Consider the following 20,160-nt stretch of genomic DNA (forward strand, 5'->3'; position numbering starts at 1 on the left):
TGAGGGAGAAAATATTGGAGTTAGGAGGTAAAACTGAAGCCATTGTGGAAAGGAAGAAGTTACACTCTTCCTGTTATGACAGGAAACATAGACAAATGTGCTTCCTGAGCATTTGCTCAGCAGGGAATGAAGTAGTCTTTGACCTTTACCTTAGGTACATTTTGGCTTTGTTAAACTAGTAAACATGTTTTTGCCCCCAAAATATTAATCTGGTTTATTTGATTCTTTTCAGACTCAAATTATATATTTCATGTACATGAGGTATAGAGAAACAAGTATTTATTTTATGACTGCATCTGCAGACTGGATTTAGAATGTAAATCAGCCCCTTAACAAATCAAGCAAACCTCAACAGCATGTATAAAAAAATTTAAAACATATTGTGTTATATACAGTCTTCTCTTTTTAAAATCCAAAACATTCTTAGGCTTAAAAATGGACCACAATAAAATGTTTTAAATCCTAAATTTAATAATTATAACTCATCATCTACCTTTTCCTCATGTACATAAATATATCAGAAATCAGCTATGACAAGTTTTAAAACCCAGACTTTGAATTTGTTAAGACACTCAAGTTTACTAATATGCGTTCAGTTATTTAACTGTAATCTAACCCATTGTTTTATTATGTTTCCTCGAAATAGTGTGCAATGCACAAGATTTAAAGTCTTATTTTGGTGTTTGGGGTGTTGACTTAGGGTGAGGGGTCGGTAGAGTCCTGAATTCCACATGCTAAGCCCCCTATTTTAATCCTTCTATCGCATTCAGAATTTTAGGAACTACTGCTTGAAACCCTTTGGAAATCCTACTGCATTGCAGTGAAATGCGGCTCAGTTTGCTGAAGGCTAACGAGGACAATAGTCCTCTTTGCAGCAGAACACACTGCTGTCTCATCCTCGCAAGTTATGCTGGAGGGTTACAAGCACATGGTAGCAGTCTGCTTAAAAGAGTCCCTCACTGCTCTTTAAAGAGCCTTTCATTTATGGTGGCAGGCCCCGTCATTGTATAAAGGAGCGCTTGTCTAGAACACAAGTCTGCAGTGGCACTACTTCCTCCCACCGAGAGTAATCATCAAGCCTAAAGCTCGCAAGCCTTTCTAATGACAGACTGAATTAAACAAAATAAAATTGAAGAGGAATACTTTAGAACAGTTGCACCATTACTTACTGTCAGGAACAAGCCAGGGGAAGAAAAAGAGCATTTAAGAGGGCATTTCCCTTTTTTTCAATTAAAGATTGTCGTTGCAGACTCTTGACTCCATCCCTAACCCTTTAAACACATAGGAAGACCTAACGACTCTGGATTAGAGAGCGCATTGTATCCGTGAACTGCCCATCTTGTCCCTCATTAGTCACTCCTTTTCCTTAACTAGGAGGAAACTGGGAGATTCTTTAGGCTGTGGGTGAGGAGGGCTGGATCTAAACTATTTCCATAGGATTACAGTTGTATTCCTCGTGACTCTATTTGGATGAAAAAAACCCTGATAAAACCTCAAAACTTTGAAAATACAATTAGCTAGGTATATTAGTCCCAAACGCATTCTAAAATTATGAAACTAATATTACTTTACGATTTAAAGAAACGAGTAAAAAGTTTCCTCACTCACTGAGCAGACTCACTGATAAGTTCAATAAGATCAGGCTGAAAGAATTCTGATTGGTGGGACGAAGTATTGGAGACCCATAGGTAAAAGTATTCTTGCTTCCCTTAGTAATGCATCTGAAGTCATTTAGTGTTAGGCCTCAGTTATTCTCAGAGATGTGAATAGCTGCTGTTTCCAAAGGTCTTTTTCTTTCATTTATTCTTTCCTGTAAGGTGCAAGGACTCCTACCGTTAAAATATGGTAGGAAAGTTCTCCTGAGGTGACTTTATGAATGGAGCCAGGATTGGGAGGGTGAACAGAGGCCTGCATGTGGTGTGGAGACTCATGATTAAATGCCCTTTCTGTTACACAGTAGTCTAACTAATTTCTGCGCCCTGTAGGAAATGATACAGGACTTGTCCTCTGTTTTAGAACTTGTTATTTACATTGACTGTGTGTAAATCAGAGACCCACCTTTTTTTATTCTGGCTGTAAACAGGCTTGTATTTGCTACTAACCAAAATGCCCCTCATTCTGTGAAATTTAAGTAAACATCCATAAATATAGAACTAGTGTGTGCCCACTAGTGCATGCATGTGGTTCTCACTGGCTTTAGTGGGAATGTCTGGAGGTCTGAGGGCAGAGGTAGCTGCAGAGTCCACACAAAAGGAGCTTTGGTTTATTGTCAGAACCTAGAAACCAACTTCTTCTCGATTTTAGTATTATTAGTATTATTTTTTATATTTTAACCTAGAAAGCTGTCCTTATACTAATTAATAAGTTGTACACTACCCTGCTGTGCTCATCAGAATTGCTGACAGTTCTTAGTGTACCTGTACAGTGCTTGATGAGTGCTTGGAGGGGTCCATGCTGTACTGACCTTCAGCCCCTGAAATGCACAGTTGTCTAAAAGAGGGAAGGAACACTGACTAATGGAAAGAAAGATGGATTTTGTGTGAAGAGGGTTCTATTCCTAGTTCATCAGCGACTAGTTTTGTGAGTGTGGATAAGGCAGTTCATGCCTTTGTTTACAGTATCATCTGAGAAATGGGGATGATAAACGGTGCCCAATGATAAGTTAAAAGAGATGCTGTCAAATGGAGCAAGATAGCTTAGAAAGTCTTTGAAAACTTCTTAGAAAAAAGTCACCAAATAAAGTCAACCCTCTTATCTAAAAACAATTATAAAAAATACGATATGCTCCAATTTCACCAACAAACCCACACACAAAATTTGACGCAATCCAGTTTTTCTCCTATTCATTTTTACTAAATGTACATTTTTACTATAAGTTAATGTGACAAAAAAGAAAAATAACTGTGAAATTTTCCTCTCTCAGTGGCAAACTTCTTATTAACATAATTTGAGCGTGCATGGAAATTCATTTTTAGCCATTCAGTTTTGATTGCCAAAAAAAATGAGTAATTATTCCATCCATCTATCCATTCATTCATTCAACGAATATTTAGCCAAGTATTGTTCTGGGACTTCAGGTTACAAGAGCAGACAGGAGATGTTCCGGGCTTTCAAGGGAAGCTTGAGGTTTAGTTGAGAGAGCAATCTTTTACAGTACGTAACAAGAAGTGACTGAGCCTGGTGCATCATAAAAAAAATACGACCTACCTTGTATAGTGTTTCACAGTCAACAAGTCACTTACACTTGTGTGTTCCTTAGTTTAACTCTCATCATAACTCTGTAAGATACCTGTCATTACCTCCACTTTACAGGTGAGGAAACTGGGGTACGGGTAAGTTAAACAATTTACCTGAGCCCAAGGACACACGGCTCATACATGGCAGAGCTTAGACTTGATTTTCAATTCCCATGTTTTTGCTTCCACAGTACAGAGCCCCAGTGATGATGCATATATATTGCCTCTTTTAAAATATTTTAATGTGAATTTGCTATTTTATCAATCTGGACAGTTGTTTTTCTGTGCATTTTCAGCACTATACCTAATTTAATATCGTCTACTCCAATTCTTTACAGTCTTTTATATCTCTTCTAACTACAAAAAGAAAGTGATCCAGTTTTATTTCTTGGACTATTAAAATTAGAATGACTATGGTAACATATTGATGAGATTGAGTAACCAAAACCTAAGACATTCTACAGAATGAAATTGCAGAAATAGATTCTTATTATAAACTGTATTCCATTCACTATAATCTTCCCCTTTACCCAAAGGTCTGTGCTACGTAGGCGTAGAATCTGAACATCTAAATCTGGAATAAATCTTTTAAAGGTGTCTAGTCCAGCTTCCTGTTGAATTCAGGAACGCCCTCTAGACCTTCCTTGATATGCAGCCCTACGTGAACATGTTCAGGAATGAACTGCTTCTTACTTCATGGGACTAGATCCACTCTTGGACAGTTCTCATCACTAGGTTTCCCCCTGTTTTGAACCCCTTTATGATTTTCAGCGATGCTTTCTAACTCTGCTCTATAGAACAAAACAGAATAACTCATCTGCCTCTTCACATGGCCACGAAGTCTGCAGATCTTGGAAAGTGTTTGGCATTTCTCTTTTAACTCTGTTTTTCTGGGTTAAACATTCCAGGTTCCCTCAATGATTTCTCCTGCAAAATTATTCTCAGACCCTACATCGACCTGTTTGCCATCCTATAGATTCTCTAATTTTGTCGGTGTCACTCAGTGTCTTCTTAAAATTCTCAGAGCTGAACATAGTTCCAAAGATTAGTTAGTGCTGACTAACTAAGAGATCATTAGGATAATTAGTTCTCACTGTCGAACACTATAACTTTAGATCCTTTTCCCAGAAACAGCTATCATGTTAGTTTTCCTCCAACCTGAGATTATGTAATTCTGTTTTTTTTTTTTAATACGAATGAAGACTTTAATATTACCTCTGTTTCTTTTCGTTTGTGACCCAGCTTTCTGTAGAGTGAGCTATGTATGTATAAAGACTCTACAATCTACTGGGTTATCACCCAGATTTGTGTAGTGTGTGGATCTGATAAGCATGCAGGCTACATCTTCATCTACACCACTAATAAAAATGGTGCCTGGGACAGGAAAGTTACTCTTGAACTCTGTGGCCCTTTGCAAGAGACTGTCCTTAAACTTAACACCAATTAATTAATTCATATTTAAATCATCTACATTACTACTAGCTAATCTCAAATATATAATATTGTGATGAGGATTTCATCAAATACGTTGCCAAATACATGTTCTTTAAAAATCTGATCTCATCAGAAAGTTCAGTAAATTTTTGCTCAATGAATGCAGTCATCTGAATTCTTAGATCCTCCCCCCTTTACCTCTGTATCCTGTGATTGTAAAATTCAGTTTTTACCTTCACACTTTTCTGTCCTTCATGATGAGTCATCAAGGCAAGGAATAAAGACCACTTTCCTCTGAACTTTTTGAATTATTTTTTTCTTTCTTCAAGAAAAGTAAAACAATAAATTGTCAAAAAGACAAGTTTAAAAATTATCTACTTTTAGCAGAAAATTTTATTGAGACATTCGGTTTAAAATAGAGTATTTCCATTCCGTAATCCATTCGTTCATTGAGTATCCATTGGTCAGTCTTTGTGAGGCCAGAGGTGGGGTTTTCAGGGAGCTCAAAAAGCCAGCAGGAGAGGCAGACTCAAACAACCAATCAACTCTGTAATATTAGAATAAGTCTCATAATAAAGGTTTGTAAAAAGCTCTAGAGGATAACAACGAGGGAGGAATGAGTGTTATCTGAATGTGACAATGAAAGCTTCATAGAAGAAGTTGACATTTAAAGGAAGCCTTACAGCACCATGGGAGCCTGCCAGTGGCCAGATGGAAAGGGGGAGGGACGTAATGCCATGATCAGCTTTCTCTGAGTACAAGATAAGAAATAACCAATATGGTAGGTTTCATTTCATATTCCTCTTGATTGGGTCAACATCTACTGTTATTTTTCTTGCTCAGTCTAGAAGAAGGATTGGTCAGAAAACAAAAACTGAATTCACCCAACTCTGGATAAAAATACAGTTCAGGTCATTACACATGACTGGAAATATAACATTATTAGCCAAGGAATACATTTTGATTCAAATGAAGGAAATTCCTTTGGAGCTTTAAGGAATTAAATGACTGTTGTTCCTCTAGCCATGAGGATGAGACATGAACAAGGGAGATATATATTTACATGTAGTAGAAGCCCGAACACCCAGCACCAATGTCTGATGTGGAGAACGCTCAGTCAGTATTGGTCGGCACAATGTTTGGCATGTAGAAAATGCTCAGTAAAAACTGCTTGAATTACTTTCATGTTTCTGTAAATAGATTTTCCTTATTTCTTTATAAGGAATATAAATTGTATGGAGCTGTATTTAATGAGTGTTCCTTTTGTCAATTTCAAATTCTAATTTCAATTACTGATTCATACCTAGTAAGTTCTAGAGTAATTGTCAGCATGAGATGTGTGATTGTGATGCCTGCCCTTATGCTAGGATTTAAAACTCGAGGTTAATATAGAACTTAATACTGAATGTCTTAATAAAACATCATCATTACATTTGAGGCTGTTTCAAGAGGTAAAGAAAAAAAACCATAAAATGCTCAATGTTTACAGAGTAATCTTGCTTTCCATACATATATTACATATGAAGTCTCTTTAATTTTCAAAACTAAATGTAAATTATAGTGCCCACTTAAATAATATTGGTTTTATTGCCTTCTTGGTGCACCTTGATTGATGTAAACACTGGAAAAGAGCATCTCTTTGCCTAACTGCTGTAAAAATAGTTTTCCATCTCACCTAAGGTTCAAAATATGTTATTGAAATAGAAATGGACTTGTCCCCATTACAAACAATTGTCAAGTTATGGAAAATGTAATCATTACAATGCATTATTATATTTAAGTATAAAAGCTCTGAATTGCAATCTTTGTCATTGAGTGGCATATTTTAAACGAAGGGTAATATCCCAGTTCTCTTAAGAAAGCTTAATGCTGAAAAACAATTTTATCTAACTGTGAACAATGAGAAAAAGCATTATAAAATACATTTTGAGTATGCTATGAAGAATATGAACATAATACAGAATTAAACTTAGTGCAATTAAGAGTAGGCCTTGAAGATATTTTCTTAAATGCTTTAATATAGTCATTGTCATTTCAGTTTGCAGTTTTAGTGAAAAGAAGCCATATGCACTGACTTTCTGACAGGTATTATTAAATAAGTATGCATTATCCAGCAGCCTATTTGGTTACACAAAAGTTGAGGAGTACCTAAAAGTAAACAAGTAGTGGCTTTAATGATATTTCTGTGCTGAAATGTACTTTGAGGGTGAGTGTTGTAACGTGCTAAATTCTGAGGTTTGAGTACAACAGAAACCATACTGTATCGAGACATTCCACCTACAGTTTGTGGTCATGAGAGTCTGATTAAAAGTGGTTTTAGATATATGAAAGTATTTTGGGTCAGTGCCTTCCTTCTGCGTTGAACATACTCTGTAGCCTACTTCACTAAACAAAATACCAATGTGCAAGTATATTTGCATGACTAAATTGCATCTAAGAGAATTCTTAAAAGACATTTTGTATAAATCTGTATAATTAATGGTGATACTTTTTATCCATTCCAAAAAGATAGCCTTTATTTAGCTCATTCCTAATACCAATCATGACTCATCTGAATGAACCAGAATAAAAAAAGTTTCTAAAGTAGTATGATAATCAGATATGAAAATAAAACACTGGCTATGTTTTATAAGAACAGGTTAGTAAGACAGTCAATAAACATAAAACAGAAGGTGAGACACTGGAAATAAAACACTAGCTATATTTTATTAGAAGCACTTTAGTAAGACAATCAATAAACATAAAACAGAAGGTGAGACATTGGCAATCATTACAAAGAAAAATTATCCCAGTTGCAACGTAAATAACATATCTGAGTAGATATTGACTAGCCGATGTGAGCTGGTAAATACCTAAATGCTGTATTTTCCAAAGAATGATCAGTGGGAATTCCATAGTTCAGCTTTATCTTTCTATCAGGAAGACTGTAGTAAGATCCTCAAATAGCCTTGATCAGGACTCTTTGAGCCACTAAGACAGGTGTATTTTGTAAGTTCTTTTCCTGTAAGTCAGCTAAGAAAGGGATGGGAACTAAGATTTATTGAGCTTCTACTTTAAACACAAAGCTTGATACTGTACATATGTTATTTTATGTAATCCTTGCAGCAACCCCACAAGTAGGTGTTATCTCCGTTTTATAGATGAAAAATCAGACTCGGAGAAAAATCAAATTTGAAGAAGTTAAGTGAATTTCTCATGACTAATAAATAGCAGATCAGCATTCAAATCTAGGGTCCCCTGAATCCAGACCCCATGTTCTTCCCTTTCTATCATGCTGCCTTCAGTGCAGATGTGATTAAAGAACATAATCATTATTAAAGTGTAGATTTATCTTTTTAAAATTCTGTTTATGAGTTGCTAAATAAAAATTCGGTGCGGAAAGCTATCACAGTTTTATATAACACACATCACTTTGATATTTCTAAAAATAGTTTTCCCTATTTCGTTTTTTATACTACAGATTTTTAATGTGTGCCCATATGTCTGCTGTTCTAGGCACTGGAGATACAGCAGTGGGCAAAATAAAAATGGTACATGCCCTTGTGGAACGTGCACCGTAGTGGAGGAGACAGACATTAAACAAATGATCACACACAAAATTATACAAGTTATAAAATATGATAAGTACTATAAGAAAAAATAAAGGGGTGATGGGTAAAACAATAAGTATTAACAGAAGTGTGGGGAAATGAGGAGACCAGGAAGTCAGCTTTTCTGTCTGCTAGTGCACACTTCCTGTTCCTTATTTAGGCGTGTGGGATAGGGGACATTCCAAGTCCACTCAGCGGTCTCTAGTTTGGGTGACTGAGTTTATGGTGAGATGGGGGACCCAGGAAGGGGAGCAGATTCGAGGGTGAAGGTGAGTTTGGGCTTTGGGGGTTTGAGATTCCTAGGACTTTTAGATAGACACATGAGTGGAGCACATCCATGGGGTGGCTGGAGACAAAGAGAAAGAAAAGGAGCAGGACTCTAGATTTAGGAGTTACACCCGAGTAGGTAGTAGATAAAACTGAGCTGACCTCTGCAAGATGGGTTGGATTTGAAGTTGAGGAAAAAAATTCAGTTATTATTTTCAAAGGTGACTATTTAAAAGTCAGTCAGCATTTCCCAGGGTAGATGCCTCAAAAACCTGGTTCAGAAGAATGATAGTAAGTGCCCCTCAAAATAAATAAATAAGCAAAGAAATCAACGTTCTGTCAGCAGTAAGTTTGGGAAGCAGGTTAAGGTTTAAAAAGTTCCTCAGCCTTTAATATACCGCTGTGCCTCATTTCCCAAACACATTGGACCATTGAACTTTCTGTCTTAAGGAGTATTTTGTAGAAATAATATTCTACAAAAGACCTGCTGGGAAACATTGGACCATGAAGTATAAAGGCTTATACTTAAGAATGTTCATGGTTTTTGGTGGGCAGACTGGAGTTTAATCAAGAGAAGACTGAAACTGGGGATAGTAAAATGCATATTTGCACTGGCAGGTAGAAGTATTTGAAGCCAGAGAGGGGAGCTGTTGTAGCCAGCCCATCAGGAAATGGCAGTGACAAGAGTAAGGTTTTGAAGATTAGGATGAATCGAGGAGGGAATGGTTTCAGACAGGGAGATCGTCTAGGACAGGAAGTTGATAAAGACATGAATGATAGAGATGCCTGGGAAATAGACAAGAAAGTGTGAACCTGAGAAACATTTGGAGGGGAGGAATTGTCGGACTTGGTAATAGATTAGAGTAAAAGAAGAGAAAGGCAAAGATGGCAATACAGTTTCTGGCTTGGGAGAGGAAGAAAGATACACAGAAGAATGAAACCAAAGCCCTAACAGAGTTATGGCTAAAGCACTTCCCAACTCCCTGCTGGATTTCTAGAAAACAGAATACAACTCTGTCTGAAAGTACAGTCAGATCCCTTCAGCGTTTTCAGTTCAATGGCATGAGACTAAACAGTTTTGAGAAATTTTGAACATAGATCTAAAATACTGTGTTCATAATGTCATGTCCAGTCTTCACGTGGCCCAAAAATAAGCTCTGAATTTATAATTAAGAAATATGCTAACCCTGCTGAAATGGACTCTTTTAAATCTTGAATTGCTCAAAGAAACATGAACAGTTCTCTGGTCACCTTCATTGAAATGCCCTACATTAAATCTGGCACTTACAGTTTCACATTCAGCAGCAAGCTAGAAATCACACATTTTCGAATTCTAAGCAGAAATTAGTTTTAGATTTATTTGCTTTCTTTCCAAATGTGTTAGTGCCCGAGGGCTCTGACAACAACACACGTTGTTTTACAAAGGAAAAAAGTACTGTTTTATTTTTAAAGGCTTGCTTTTTTTTTTCCTCTTTAAAAAAACGTGTCTGCTTTCTTTTTTCCAGGTGACATTTACAAAGAGGAAATTTGGGTTGATGAAGAAGGCGTATGAGCTGAGCGTGCTGTGTGACTGTGAGATCGCGCTGATCATCTTCAACAGTACCAACAAGCTGTTCCAGTACGCCAGCACGGACATGGACAAGGTGCTGCTCAAGTACACCGAGTACAACGAGCCGCACGAGAGCCGGACGAACTCAGACATCGTGGAGGTGAGCGCGCATGCGTGCCTGGCGAACCGCAAACAGGCAGAGCCACGGGTGTTCAGACCTCCCCCCTCCCTTCCCCCCCACACAAGCACATCTTCCTTTACCTAAGATGTTCATATTCCCACAGGTGTACCCAGGTTTATCGCCCCAACTATTACTCCGCCCTCTCTCTTTCTCAAAATGCAAGTTAGAGCGGTATGATAATAGGGACTACATGAATCTGGTCCTTGCTGGAAATCAGGCGCCTGTGTCAGATTATTAACCTCATCCTTCAAGAGTCGTCATTGACGACCGCAGTGTCAGGCCGCCAGAACGGGGAAGTGTGGCCAGGGGATGGCTCGCCCACATTTTAGATGACTTCTCATGATTTCTTTTAAGTATATGCTAGTTTCCCAGCAAAGAAAAAAAATATTTAAAAATGAGCTCACCCCAACTTTTCATTTGTTTTTCATTTTATGTCTCTTCTTTCTAATTCATTCTTCGTAATGTATTCATGCTGAAGGAGTAAAGACAATTATTCTCCTAGAAATCTTTTCCCCCAAATTATATCATTTAATATAGCACTGTTAATATACATGGGATCAGAAATCTGATGGAAATGAATTTCTAAATGTTACTTGGTATTTTATCAAAGTTAGATTTAAAACATTGTTCCATTGTGCCAAAAATAAATAAGCATGGCGTTGAAACTCAAAAATATTTTCGATTTGCTAGCATAAGTAACATTGCTGTACGATTTTAAATGCTTCTCACGTGTATCCTATTTAAATGTTATTGCCTTATAGTACCCTTTGTAAGCAATGAATACTAAACCAAAAAGGAAGAGGTGTAATGAGGTATATGTCCCCGTTATACAGATATAATGCCCCCCATCTGTCTGTTTTCCTCACCTATCTGTCTCCTTGTGGTTTCCTAGATTGTGACTGCTTTCCCAGAATTAAGAGAAAATAAATGTTTCGAAAGTGTGTATTCAGCATCAATCTGCCGAATACAAGTTATTCTTGCCATTGCTTAAATTGTTTAAACTGGTTTAAGAAAAATCTAGTTCTGATCAAACTAATCCGCCTCTCACATCCATCTTCTCTTTACCTGTTATAATTGTCTAAGATTAATTCTCGTTTCTTTGCTTTTATTTGGAAGTTTTTTTAAAGTATTGAGCTGATCAATTAAATTTTTTTTAGCTTTTGCCTAGTAAGGCCAAGCAGATAATTTCAGAGAAACAAAAGCAGATGATGAGTAGACCTAATGTGGTGTGTATTTAAAATACTTTCAGATTCGCATTACTACACATTTAGTTTTTCATTGACTGATAATGTTAATTGTGGGCTTGCCTTGATCTTGAAATTTAAGATCGTTTATAAAACTTACCTAGTGTGTATTTCAGATAGTATTTTATTCATGTGCACATATAAGTGTGAAAGTACATAGACATAAATATTAACAGACAGTTGTCAGTTGTCAAACCTCATGAGTGCTTTCGTGTGCCTGCTTGTGTACATTCACGCACATTTAACATAAGTTCTGAACAGAAAACAACTCTATACTCAAAACTCCACCTCATTACCAAAATCATTACAACAACCATTGCAGGGTAACAGAAAAATCTGAATTGGAATTTGTCATCAGATTTGAACTGCTCCAGTTCTTAATATGATGGGAAGTGCAGTAGAACCATATCAAACTAGTTGAAAATGTGTTGACTTTTAAAATTTGTTTTCTAAGGAGTTTAAAAATCTATAAAATTGTATTGTGAGGGCTTTGCTCAGGAATATACTATGTGGTTTAAAGGAGATTTAAAACTTCACATACTCTAGAGATTTTCATATTCTTGGACAGATGGGTATCTGAGGTAGACTTCTTCAAGGTCATGAGAAGAACATTGGGTTGAAAGTCAAAGGACTTGCACTTTAACCCTTGCCTTGCACAGTCTTACTGGGTGACAAATGAGCTACTTCTCCCGGGGCGGGGAGCAGTTTTCTCATCTCAAAAATGAAGGCAGTGAATTTGAAAGTCTGTACAATGTAATTCTTTAAAAAGCAAAAAGAGAGTAAAGTAGCAACTCCACTATTATCCTGCACTTAACATCAGTAGATGAAAGTTGTGAATCTCTCAAAACGACATTCTGAGGCTCCTAGACCAAAACTAGAGATGGTTTGATTCTTTGGATGAAAATAACATATAAGTCTAACACACTGACAAAACTAGAGATGGTTTGATTCTTTGGATGAAAATAACATATAAGTCTAACATGCTGTGGGACTGCCCTGCTCAACTACATGAATTACACAGTCTTCACCCATTCGGCTTTCCCACACTTTAGTAATAACTGAGATGATGGAGAAAGAAGTAAAGTGGGACCCCTAAGCTTGACAAAGTTTATACCATAAAAATACATAGAGTACTCTCCAAAGTGCATTTCACTAAAATCAGTATGCTTGAGATACTTGGTGGAGAAGAGGGGATCTGGGTAGGAAGCTGCGTTTTTAGCGAGTTTCCCAAGTAATTCTTATACACACTAAGTTTGAAAACCTCTAGGAGACTAAGACATAATTGTGTTGGAGGCTAAGAACTTGTGATACATCAGCGACTTGAGAAATCCATTCTTAGAATGGATCTAACACAAAGTTGAAAGTTAGGGTAGTTTGCTACTCCTGGGTAAAACTTTAAATCCTATTTATTTTAATTTAATGTAATACAGTTAACTGAGTAAGTTTAATGAGGAGCATAATATGTTTCATGAAGGGTCATTAGTTGTATATTTCCCATTTGGACCATTACCCCTCTCCCTTAGCCTTCTGAAAACAGTTTACTCACAAGAAAAAAAGATTGGCACAGAGAGAGAAATAATATGAGTCCCAGCATTCAGACTGAAATACAAATTTCTGGGCCATACCAGAGTAGTGTTACAAGGTCATAGGAAATTGTGCAGCACGTGGGTGTTGAAAAAGATTCCTTCTTTTAGCAAAAAAGCTCTTTGTAATTATCGTATCTTTGCTTGATAATTCGCACTACTGTTACAATGGCACAAAGACTTACAAAGACTTAATAGACAAACTGGGATCTTTTTTTATTATTATTACATTATAATGCAGCTTGAATATCTGTTTAGCTACAATATATAAATATGCCAGATTTTGTAAATGTGTTAAATTTTTAATCCATTGGTTAGAAAAAAACAAAAAACAGTTATTATATTAAAAGCACTTCCTTTGAAGAAAGTCCATTTTATTTAACTCTGTGACAAGTATACTAGATACTTATCCAAAATGCTAGCTTGTGAGGCTGTGGAAATTCAGTAGAGGCTCTGATGGTATTAAGGAACTGCCCCCTTCATCTCTTCCACCTGTCTAGCTCCACTCCTGGTTCTCTTAGCTGCCTTCCTGCTCTCACAGTTGATGCTGAGCTCTATTCTGGAAGGCGATGTGGGGTTGAGCCCTTCAGGATGACCTGAAGGTCGCAGATCCCACGGAACATGCTGTAAGCCCGTAAGGCCATTCCTTCACTCAGCGATGATTTAGCAGGCACCAGCTTATGCTCAGCACTGGTCATGGAATTCTGAACCAGGAGACAGGCATTTGTGTTAAGGATATAAAAAATATATAAAAATCAGCTTGGAAACGATTGGAGGGCAAAGGAGCAATAATCTCTTTAATGTAGTACAAGCTACTGAAAGGAAGGCTTAGGCTAAACAATTTAATAAAACTTTCAGTGACTCAGTGATTCTATTGAGCTACTCATCTAGTCTGGGCCAATGGCTAAGAGACTAAGTGTGGACGTGGAATAAAAACACAATGCCCCATGCTGCTCCCTGGCAAATCAAAAAGATGGATGTAACACTTATAGAAGGAACCTTTGATCCACAGCTCTCTCAGTAGAAGATTATTGGCTTTTTTTTTTTTTTCAGATGCAAGGATGGGCAAGAAGACAGTGTGTGTGTGTGTGTGTGTGTGAGAGAGAGAGAGCGAGAGAGAGGGAGAGAAGAGCAGGGGCGGGGAAGAAAGTAAGGGGAGAATGAGAGATGATATTTACGTGAAACTTTATTTTCTGTTACCTGATTCCTGTTTAGATTTAAAGACTTCTAAGAACAGTTGTTCCAGCAAAATATCTCCTTGCACAGTAATACTTAAGGCCTGAACTGGGTCTGAAAAGGCCTTAAAATAGCTTATAAACTTCAGTGTTCCACAGTGCTACTGGAGGTTATCAATAAATTAACTACCTTTACATAGTTGGTGAAAATTAAGAACAATTTTTGTAGAAAAGCAAATGCAGTAAATAGTGGAATGGAATTGGACTTCTTTACAAACTCTGTATTACAAAATTCAGAAGTAGATGTAAAATATAAAAATATGTCTCTTTTACTTGAGCTTTCATTGTATCTAACCCAATTAAATAGGTTCCAGTTTTATACTTATATAAAAATATAGATACATGACATTATTTTTATGCATACTTTATAGATGCATATTACATAGCTGCTTTTCTTAAAAGAAAAAGCACATTCACTTATTTGTTTGGTCATTTGTTGAATTTTCATGCTTTCATGTGTTCACTGAACAAAGATTGGCTGAATTCCTGCCATGTGCTATGTGCCATGGAATGCCTGGAGATATGAACATAAACAAGGACTCTTGGTCCTTAAGATTGCTCACAAGGCCATGCATGATCTGGCCCCTGTATTTCTCTTCCTCTCTAGCTTCACCTTTTGCTATTTCCCTCCAACCAAACCCCCCCAGTTCCCATCCTATACTCAAGCCACCTAATGATGTTTATATCCTTCAACTTCTCCAAACTTTGTTTGTTTTGTCTTCAACATTCCTTACTAGGCCTTTACTTGGCTTTTATTTATCCTTCATTCAAGTCAGGTCCCAATTTATACTTTTGGAAGTGTCCTGGAGATGCCTCATAACTTGTGTTAGGTGCTTTTCCTGTATTATAGTCATAATATGTTCTATTTTCCCTATCAAGGCACTGTGGAAGCTGTTATTCAATTGCTTGTTCCACACTAGGTTTTAAACTCCTGGAGGGCGGGGACTGTGCACATTTTGTTTACTGTCGCATCTCCTGGGCTTTAATGTGAGGTCTAGAGAATGTTAGGCCATCAGAATATATTTGTAGAAAAAAATAAACAGGGGAAGACAGTTATAATAGGATACAGCCACATGATTATCATACAGCATAATGTTATTCATTTAAAGTATGAAAAATATTTGTATAGCTCCAATGAAACAGTTTATTAAAATTTTATAAACTTTATCAAAGCACAATCAAAAACTACAGTAATCTAGACCTGTGCCATCCAATACAGTAGCCACTAGCCACAGGCGGCTAGTGACTGTCAAGTGGGACGAGGGGAGATGTAGAATGCATTGATATCCGGAAAGTTCTGTGAGACAGCACTGGTCTAGACTGAAAGATGAAAAGGGAGGCATTGAAACTAATGGTGTTTTCAAATCAACACCAGGATTAATCCTTCAATATATAATTTGAGCAGTGCATTTCAGAAGTGAAGAACTGTGTAGCCTTGAGATTTTAGAATCCAGAACATAAATGTTCGAGAGACACCAGTTTGGAACTAAACACTCCTCATAAAACTAAAAGCACATTTTACCCCTCACACCAATAACCACGCAGTCGATCGGTAAACTCACTATCTGGTCTGAAAGCACTTTCGAGTTGTCCAGGCTGACAGGGAGCACGAGCCACGTAAGCTAGGTAATGTGTGCTGTTTTTTTTTTTTAATGTGAAGCTTGTGAAGGGGAAGATGGTTAGGTCTTTCTTGTTACTGTTTTAAACTTACTTGAAGCAACGTGGGCCAGTAATTTAACTTTATAATTAGTAATTAATTTCTTTAGAAAAGCAGTTTTTTTCAGGAACTTAGAAAAATAATTTTCTTGAGCTACATTAAAAATTCTTCTTAGGTTACTATAAATTATAATTAAAATAGTTCTTACTGCGAGTAGCTCAGTAACTCTGCCCTGTCCTCTGTTAAACCAAGTATATAATTGTTTTTCAATAGATAGTATTGAAAAATGAAGAAAGGATTAGTACATTCTGTAAAGATTTAAACCTTCAGTGTTGAGGCTTCTAAGGAAAACGAGAAAGAAGTGATTTTTGTCAAAAAAAAAAAAAAAGGTTTTGTATATTTCTCCTAAATTGTAATGCTCATTTTTGTTTATATATCTTTAAAAGACTTTTACTAGTCCCTGTAAATCGTATTTATATTTGTTCCCCAAAGTCTAAAAGGAGAAACGTGTCTAAAAATATATTCATATTTCTCATTTCTATCACAATGGATTTTTTATATGTCAAATTTGAAAATCCATTCCTTTTTAAAAATAATGCTCTTGCTTAATTTGCATACGTTTTGTAAACATGAAAAGCTGCTTCACATCTCAGTTATTAAGAAAATCACTGTTGAACAAATGAAGTGCGTGTTAGATTACTTAAGTTATATGCACAAGGCAATAAAACTGAATTTCCTCTCATCTCTTTCATTGCACAGCTCTAATGGCTTAATACTAACACAGAGTCAACAGAAAATTGTTTAATAATAGTAGGAGCAGAAAAGACAATAGGTTTCAAAATACAGCCTTTTGTCAGTAGTGAAACTGCTTTATCATTATCAACATCACCATTTTATCATTATTATTTTATATGAACCACCTTGAACTGGAGCAGACCAAAGTCCTCATGATTTTTTTTTTGTCAGTACCTGAAAGTGAAAGAGGGAAACATATTTAGCCTGGATCATAATCGTCAGTATTTAATGATACTTACAGAGTTCATGGCATGTAGAACTTGGTGTTGGACAGCACATTTGAACCAAATGTTGCATTCTAGCCCTTGATAACCCCTAGGTAAAAGTAACATTGTTGGGTTTAAAACATATCAAATAAGATATCAAAGAGAAGAACATCTTTACTTCCTCAGGATTGGTATTAAATATATGGCTGTGAAATATTCAAAAGTGAAGTTTTAGGAACAATTTCAGAGCCCTGCCTAGAGTCAGAATAGAAGATAATGAGTTTTTGATCAAAGGATGTTTATTATTTCAACTGCCTCACTGCATTTTTTAAAATTATTATTATAAATCTATTTCCCTTCCCTAAAGGAAATGATGATACTTTATTTATCTCTGTAACTCCAACTGCCGCACAATGTATGGCATATTGTAGACATTTAATAAATATTATATATATATATACACACACACACAAAACACACATACATATTTACATATATATACATACTTACGTGTATATATAATATGTATAAACAACTTACTGATGATCATTATGGTAGAAATATTAAAATTTACCAAATTTTCTTCATTGAAGTCAGATAGGTTCTAATAGTAGTAAAAGTGAGAATCTTTCAAGCGAACCAGAGATTAATAAAGGTTGTTGCTGTGTAAGAAAAGAACAAATAGGCACAGGAGACCACATAGAAATATTCCTTGTAGTCCTGGTGGAAAGTAAAAGACTTTCAGACCAACCTATATGGATTCCTGGGAAAAAGAGACACCATGCTAGTACTTTGGCCAGGATCTGACAAGAGGTATCAGAGGGTCTCAAACAAAATGCCTCTGGCCCCGTCTGAATCACTGGGGGATCTAAGTGAAAGGCTGCTTCTAATTCAGTGAACATGGGGCAGGGCCCAAGAGTCTGTATTTCTGACAAGCTCCCAGGTGATGCTGTTGCTGCTATCTGTGAACCAAGCTCTGAGTAACAAGGATCCAGACTTCCCTTTCCAAATATCTATTTTCTCCAGCATGGAGTTTGAAAGTACATTTTTGAACATTTATCATACTGTAAAAAAAAGATTTTTTAAAACCGCTATTTGGTGAAACTGACTCTTGAAAGCAAGTGTGTTAACATTTTTGGAAGTACTACAGTATAAAAGGCCTGTCATCACACAGTGAGGTGAGCACTGGTTCTCCTGGCCACCTCCCTTGTGAGTGCCCATCAGCTGGTAGTGGCTCCCTAGAGCATGTGTTGAGGGAGCTTCTGAGTTCCAGACCAGACTCGGCAGGCAAGTGTGACATGAATGGTTGGGGGTGTGTGCTGTGGGTACAGGGAGTAGTGGCAGCTATGCTTTCCTCATTATCCTCATGAGCAAAATAATTCATAGGACATTCTGGGAAAAGACTCCAGACTCGATCATTAAAAGGACTATAATTAGGCAAACGCTGCATATGCATACAACAGATTGGGTGGATAGATTATCTTATTGGAAATATATCTCATTTTACTAATAGCTGTTTGGGACGTTATCCAGTCATGTCTCAGCGGCATTTAGTGTATTCTGTGTCACCCTGAAGTTTAGCCACCTGATGGAAGTTTTGAATAAGGAAAAAAAAATTCCCTGTCAATTATTTCTAAAGGTCATAGAGTTAATGACTAGCTGGGAGGTTAATTAGATTCTGAAAGCCTCTTCATATCAATTAAATCTCTTATCTTTATGTTTTAGTAAATAAACTCAGTAACTGTTTAGAGCTACTGTTTTAGGATAAGAAATGCTGTAAACAGTAAACCCTACAATGGGTATTTGGTTTTTTTCCTCACAAATGATAAAACATTATTACAAAAAACCTTATGTATGAATTACGAACAGTAACTCTTATTCAAGAATTTCTGAATTAAAAACTTTATTTTTTGAAATACCATGCAGATTACTCCTTAGTCATAAATGCCATCACTATGACCTCAAGAAAACCATTTAGGGGAGAAAAACTAAGATCAGAGTTACCCTGAGAATGAGCTGCAAATCTAAATCCAACCCCACTCTCTGTTCCCCACTCTCTGTTCTCTAAACTTTTGGTTTGAAAAGTAAACTTTTGGTTTGAAAAGTAACCAAACCGTTTTCAAGGTTACTTGTACACATTTGTGAATAAGTAGTATATTTAGTGCTTATGGCTGACAATTACATATTCAGTCATTTCTATCATGTGAATTCTCTTTGGATAATATAACCAGATTTCAGATGAAATGCAACAGATCTGCACTAATCATTAAGGTACCCACTAGCTACATGTGCCTATTTACATTTTAATTCATTGAAATTAAATAAAAAGTTTAGTTCTTCAGTCTCACTGGCCACATTTCAAGTGCTCCATTGCCACATGTGACTAGTGCCTCCCGTATCGATCAGGATAGGTACAGAAATGTTCATCACCCCCGGAAATCTTCTACTGAGCAGCCCTGATGTAGGGGTGAAACTGGCAAATCTAGCGTTCTTATTCATGAGGTAACTAGCATGATGGTTGATGGATACAGCCTAATAAAGGACCCGTAAACTGGAGAGGCTGCATCCAGCCATTCCATCTTTCATTTCCACGGCAGGCATTGGTTGTGTCCCCACTGGGTGTCAAGGTCTGTGCCAGGGCAGAGAGAACTAATTAGGAAAGCTGGGTCACTCAGCGTTTACTCCCAGGAACAGAATATTTGTTAAAGTAAATGGGGTTCTGTGGAGTGAGATGAGAGGATGGAGGGAACACTGAAGCTGAAGTTAACCCGAGGAAGAAGAGAAAATGGAGGAAGGGACAGGAAAGAGACACAGGGGAGCAGAAGCAAGACAGATCAACTCTAAATTTTTCCACCAGGAAGGGAACGCGCAGGCGTGCACAGGTTCTTCTAATGTTTCCTAATTACGCATGCGAGGAATTTTATCTTCAACTGGGCTTCGTGATTGGGTTCTCCTTCAGTGTGGTGGTTCTGAATTAATTTCACATGGGGAAAAAGAAAGCTGCAGAGTGATTCCCTAAAGAATGTTTGCTGATGCATCATCATGAGAGTTTAAATCTTACATTTGGGAAATGGAACTTTAAAATTCCCACAAATTTGGAAAGAAATTAAGTTCCAGTTGTGGCACCACACATTAGCTCTCTAACGTGGGGCGAGTTATTTAACGTTCTCGGGCTTCAGATTC

At 36.9% G+C, this 20,160-nt stretch overlaps 1 protein-coding gene across 2 annotated transcripts in view; it reads left to right on the forward strand.

The window, feature by feature from the left end:
• The window catches only part of MEF2C (myocyte enhancer factor 2C), a 143,916-nt gene that overhangs the window by 61,547 nt on the left and 62,209 nt on the right, over nucleotides 1–20,160 (forward strand). For both annotated transcript variants that reach the window (XM_082836062.1, XM_082836063.1), the window contains exon 3: nucleotides 10,033–10,236. In XM_082836062.1, coding sequence (XP_082692188.1) covers nucleotides 10,033–10,236 — 204 coding nt within the window. The remainder of the gene's footprint in view (nucleotides 1–10,032; nucleotides 10,237–20,160) is intronic.

Source organism: Leucopleurus acutus, assembly GCF_964270905.1.
Source record: "Leucopleurus acutus genome assembly, chromosome: 3".
In the NCBI taxonomy this organism is placed as follows: domain Eukaryota; kingdom Metazoa; phylum Chordata; class Mammalia; order Artiodactyla; family Delphinidae; genus Leucopleurus; species Leucopleurus acutus.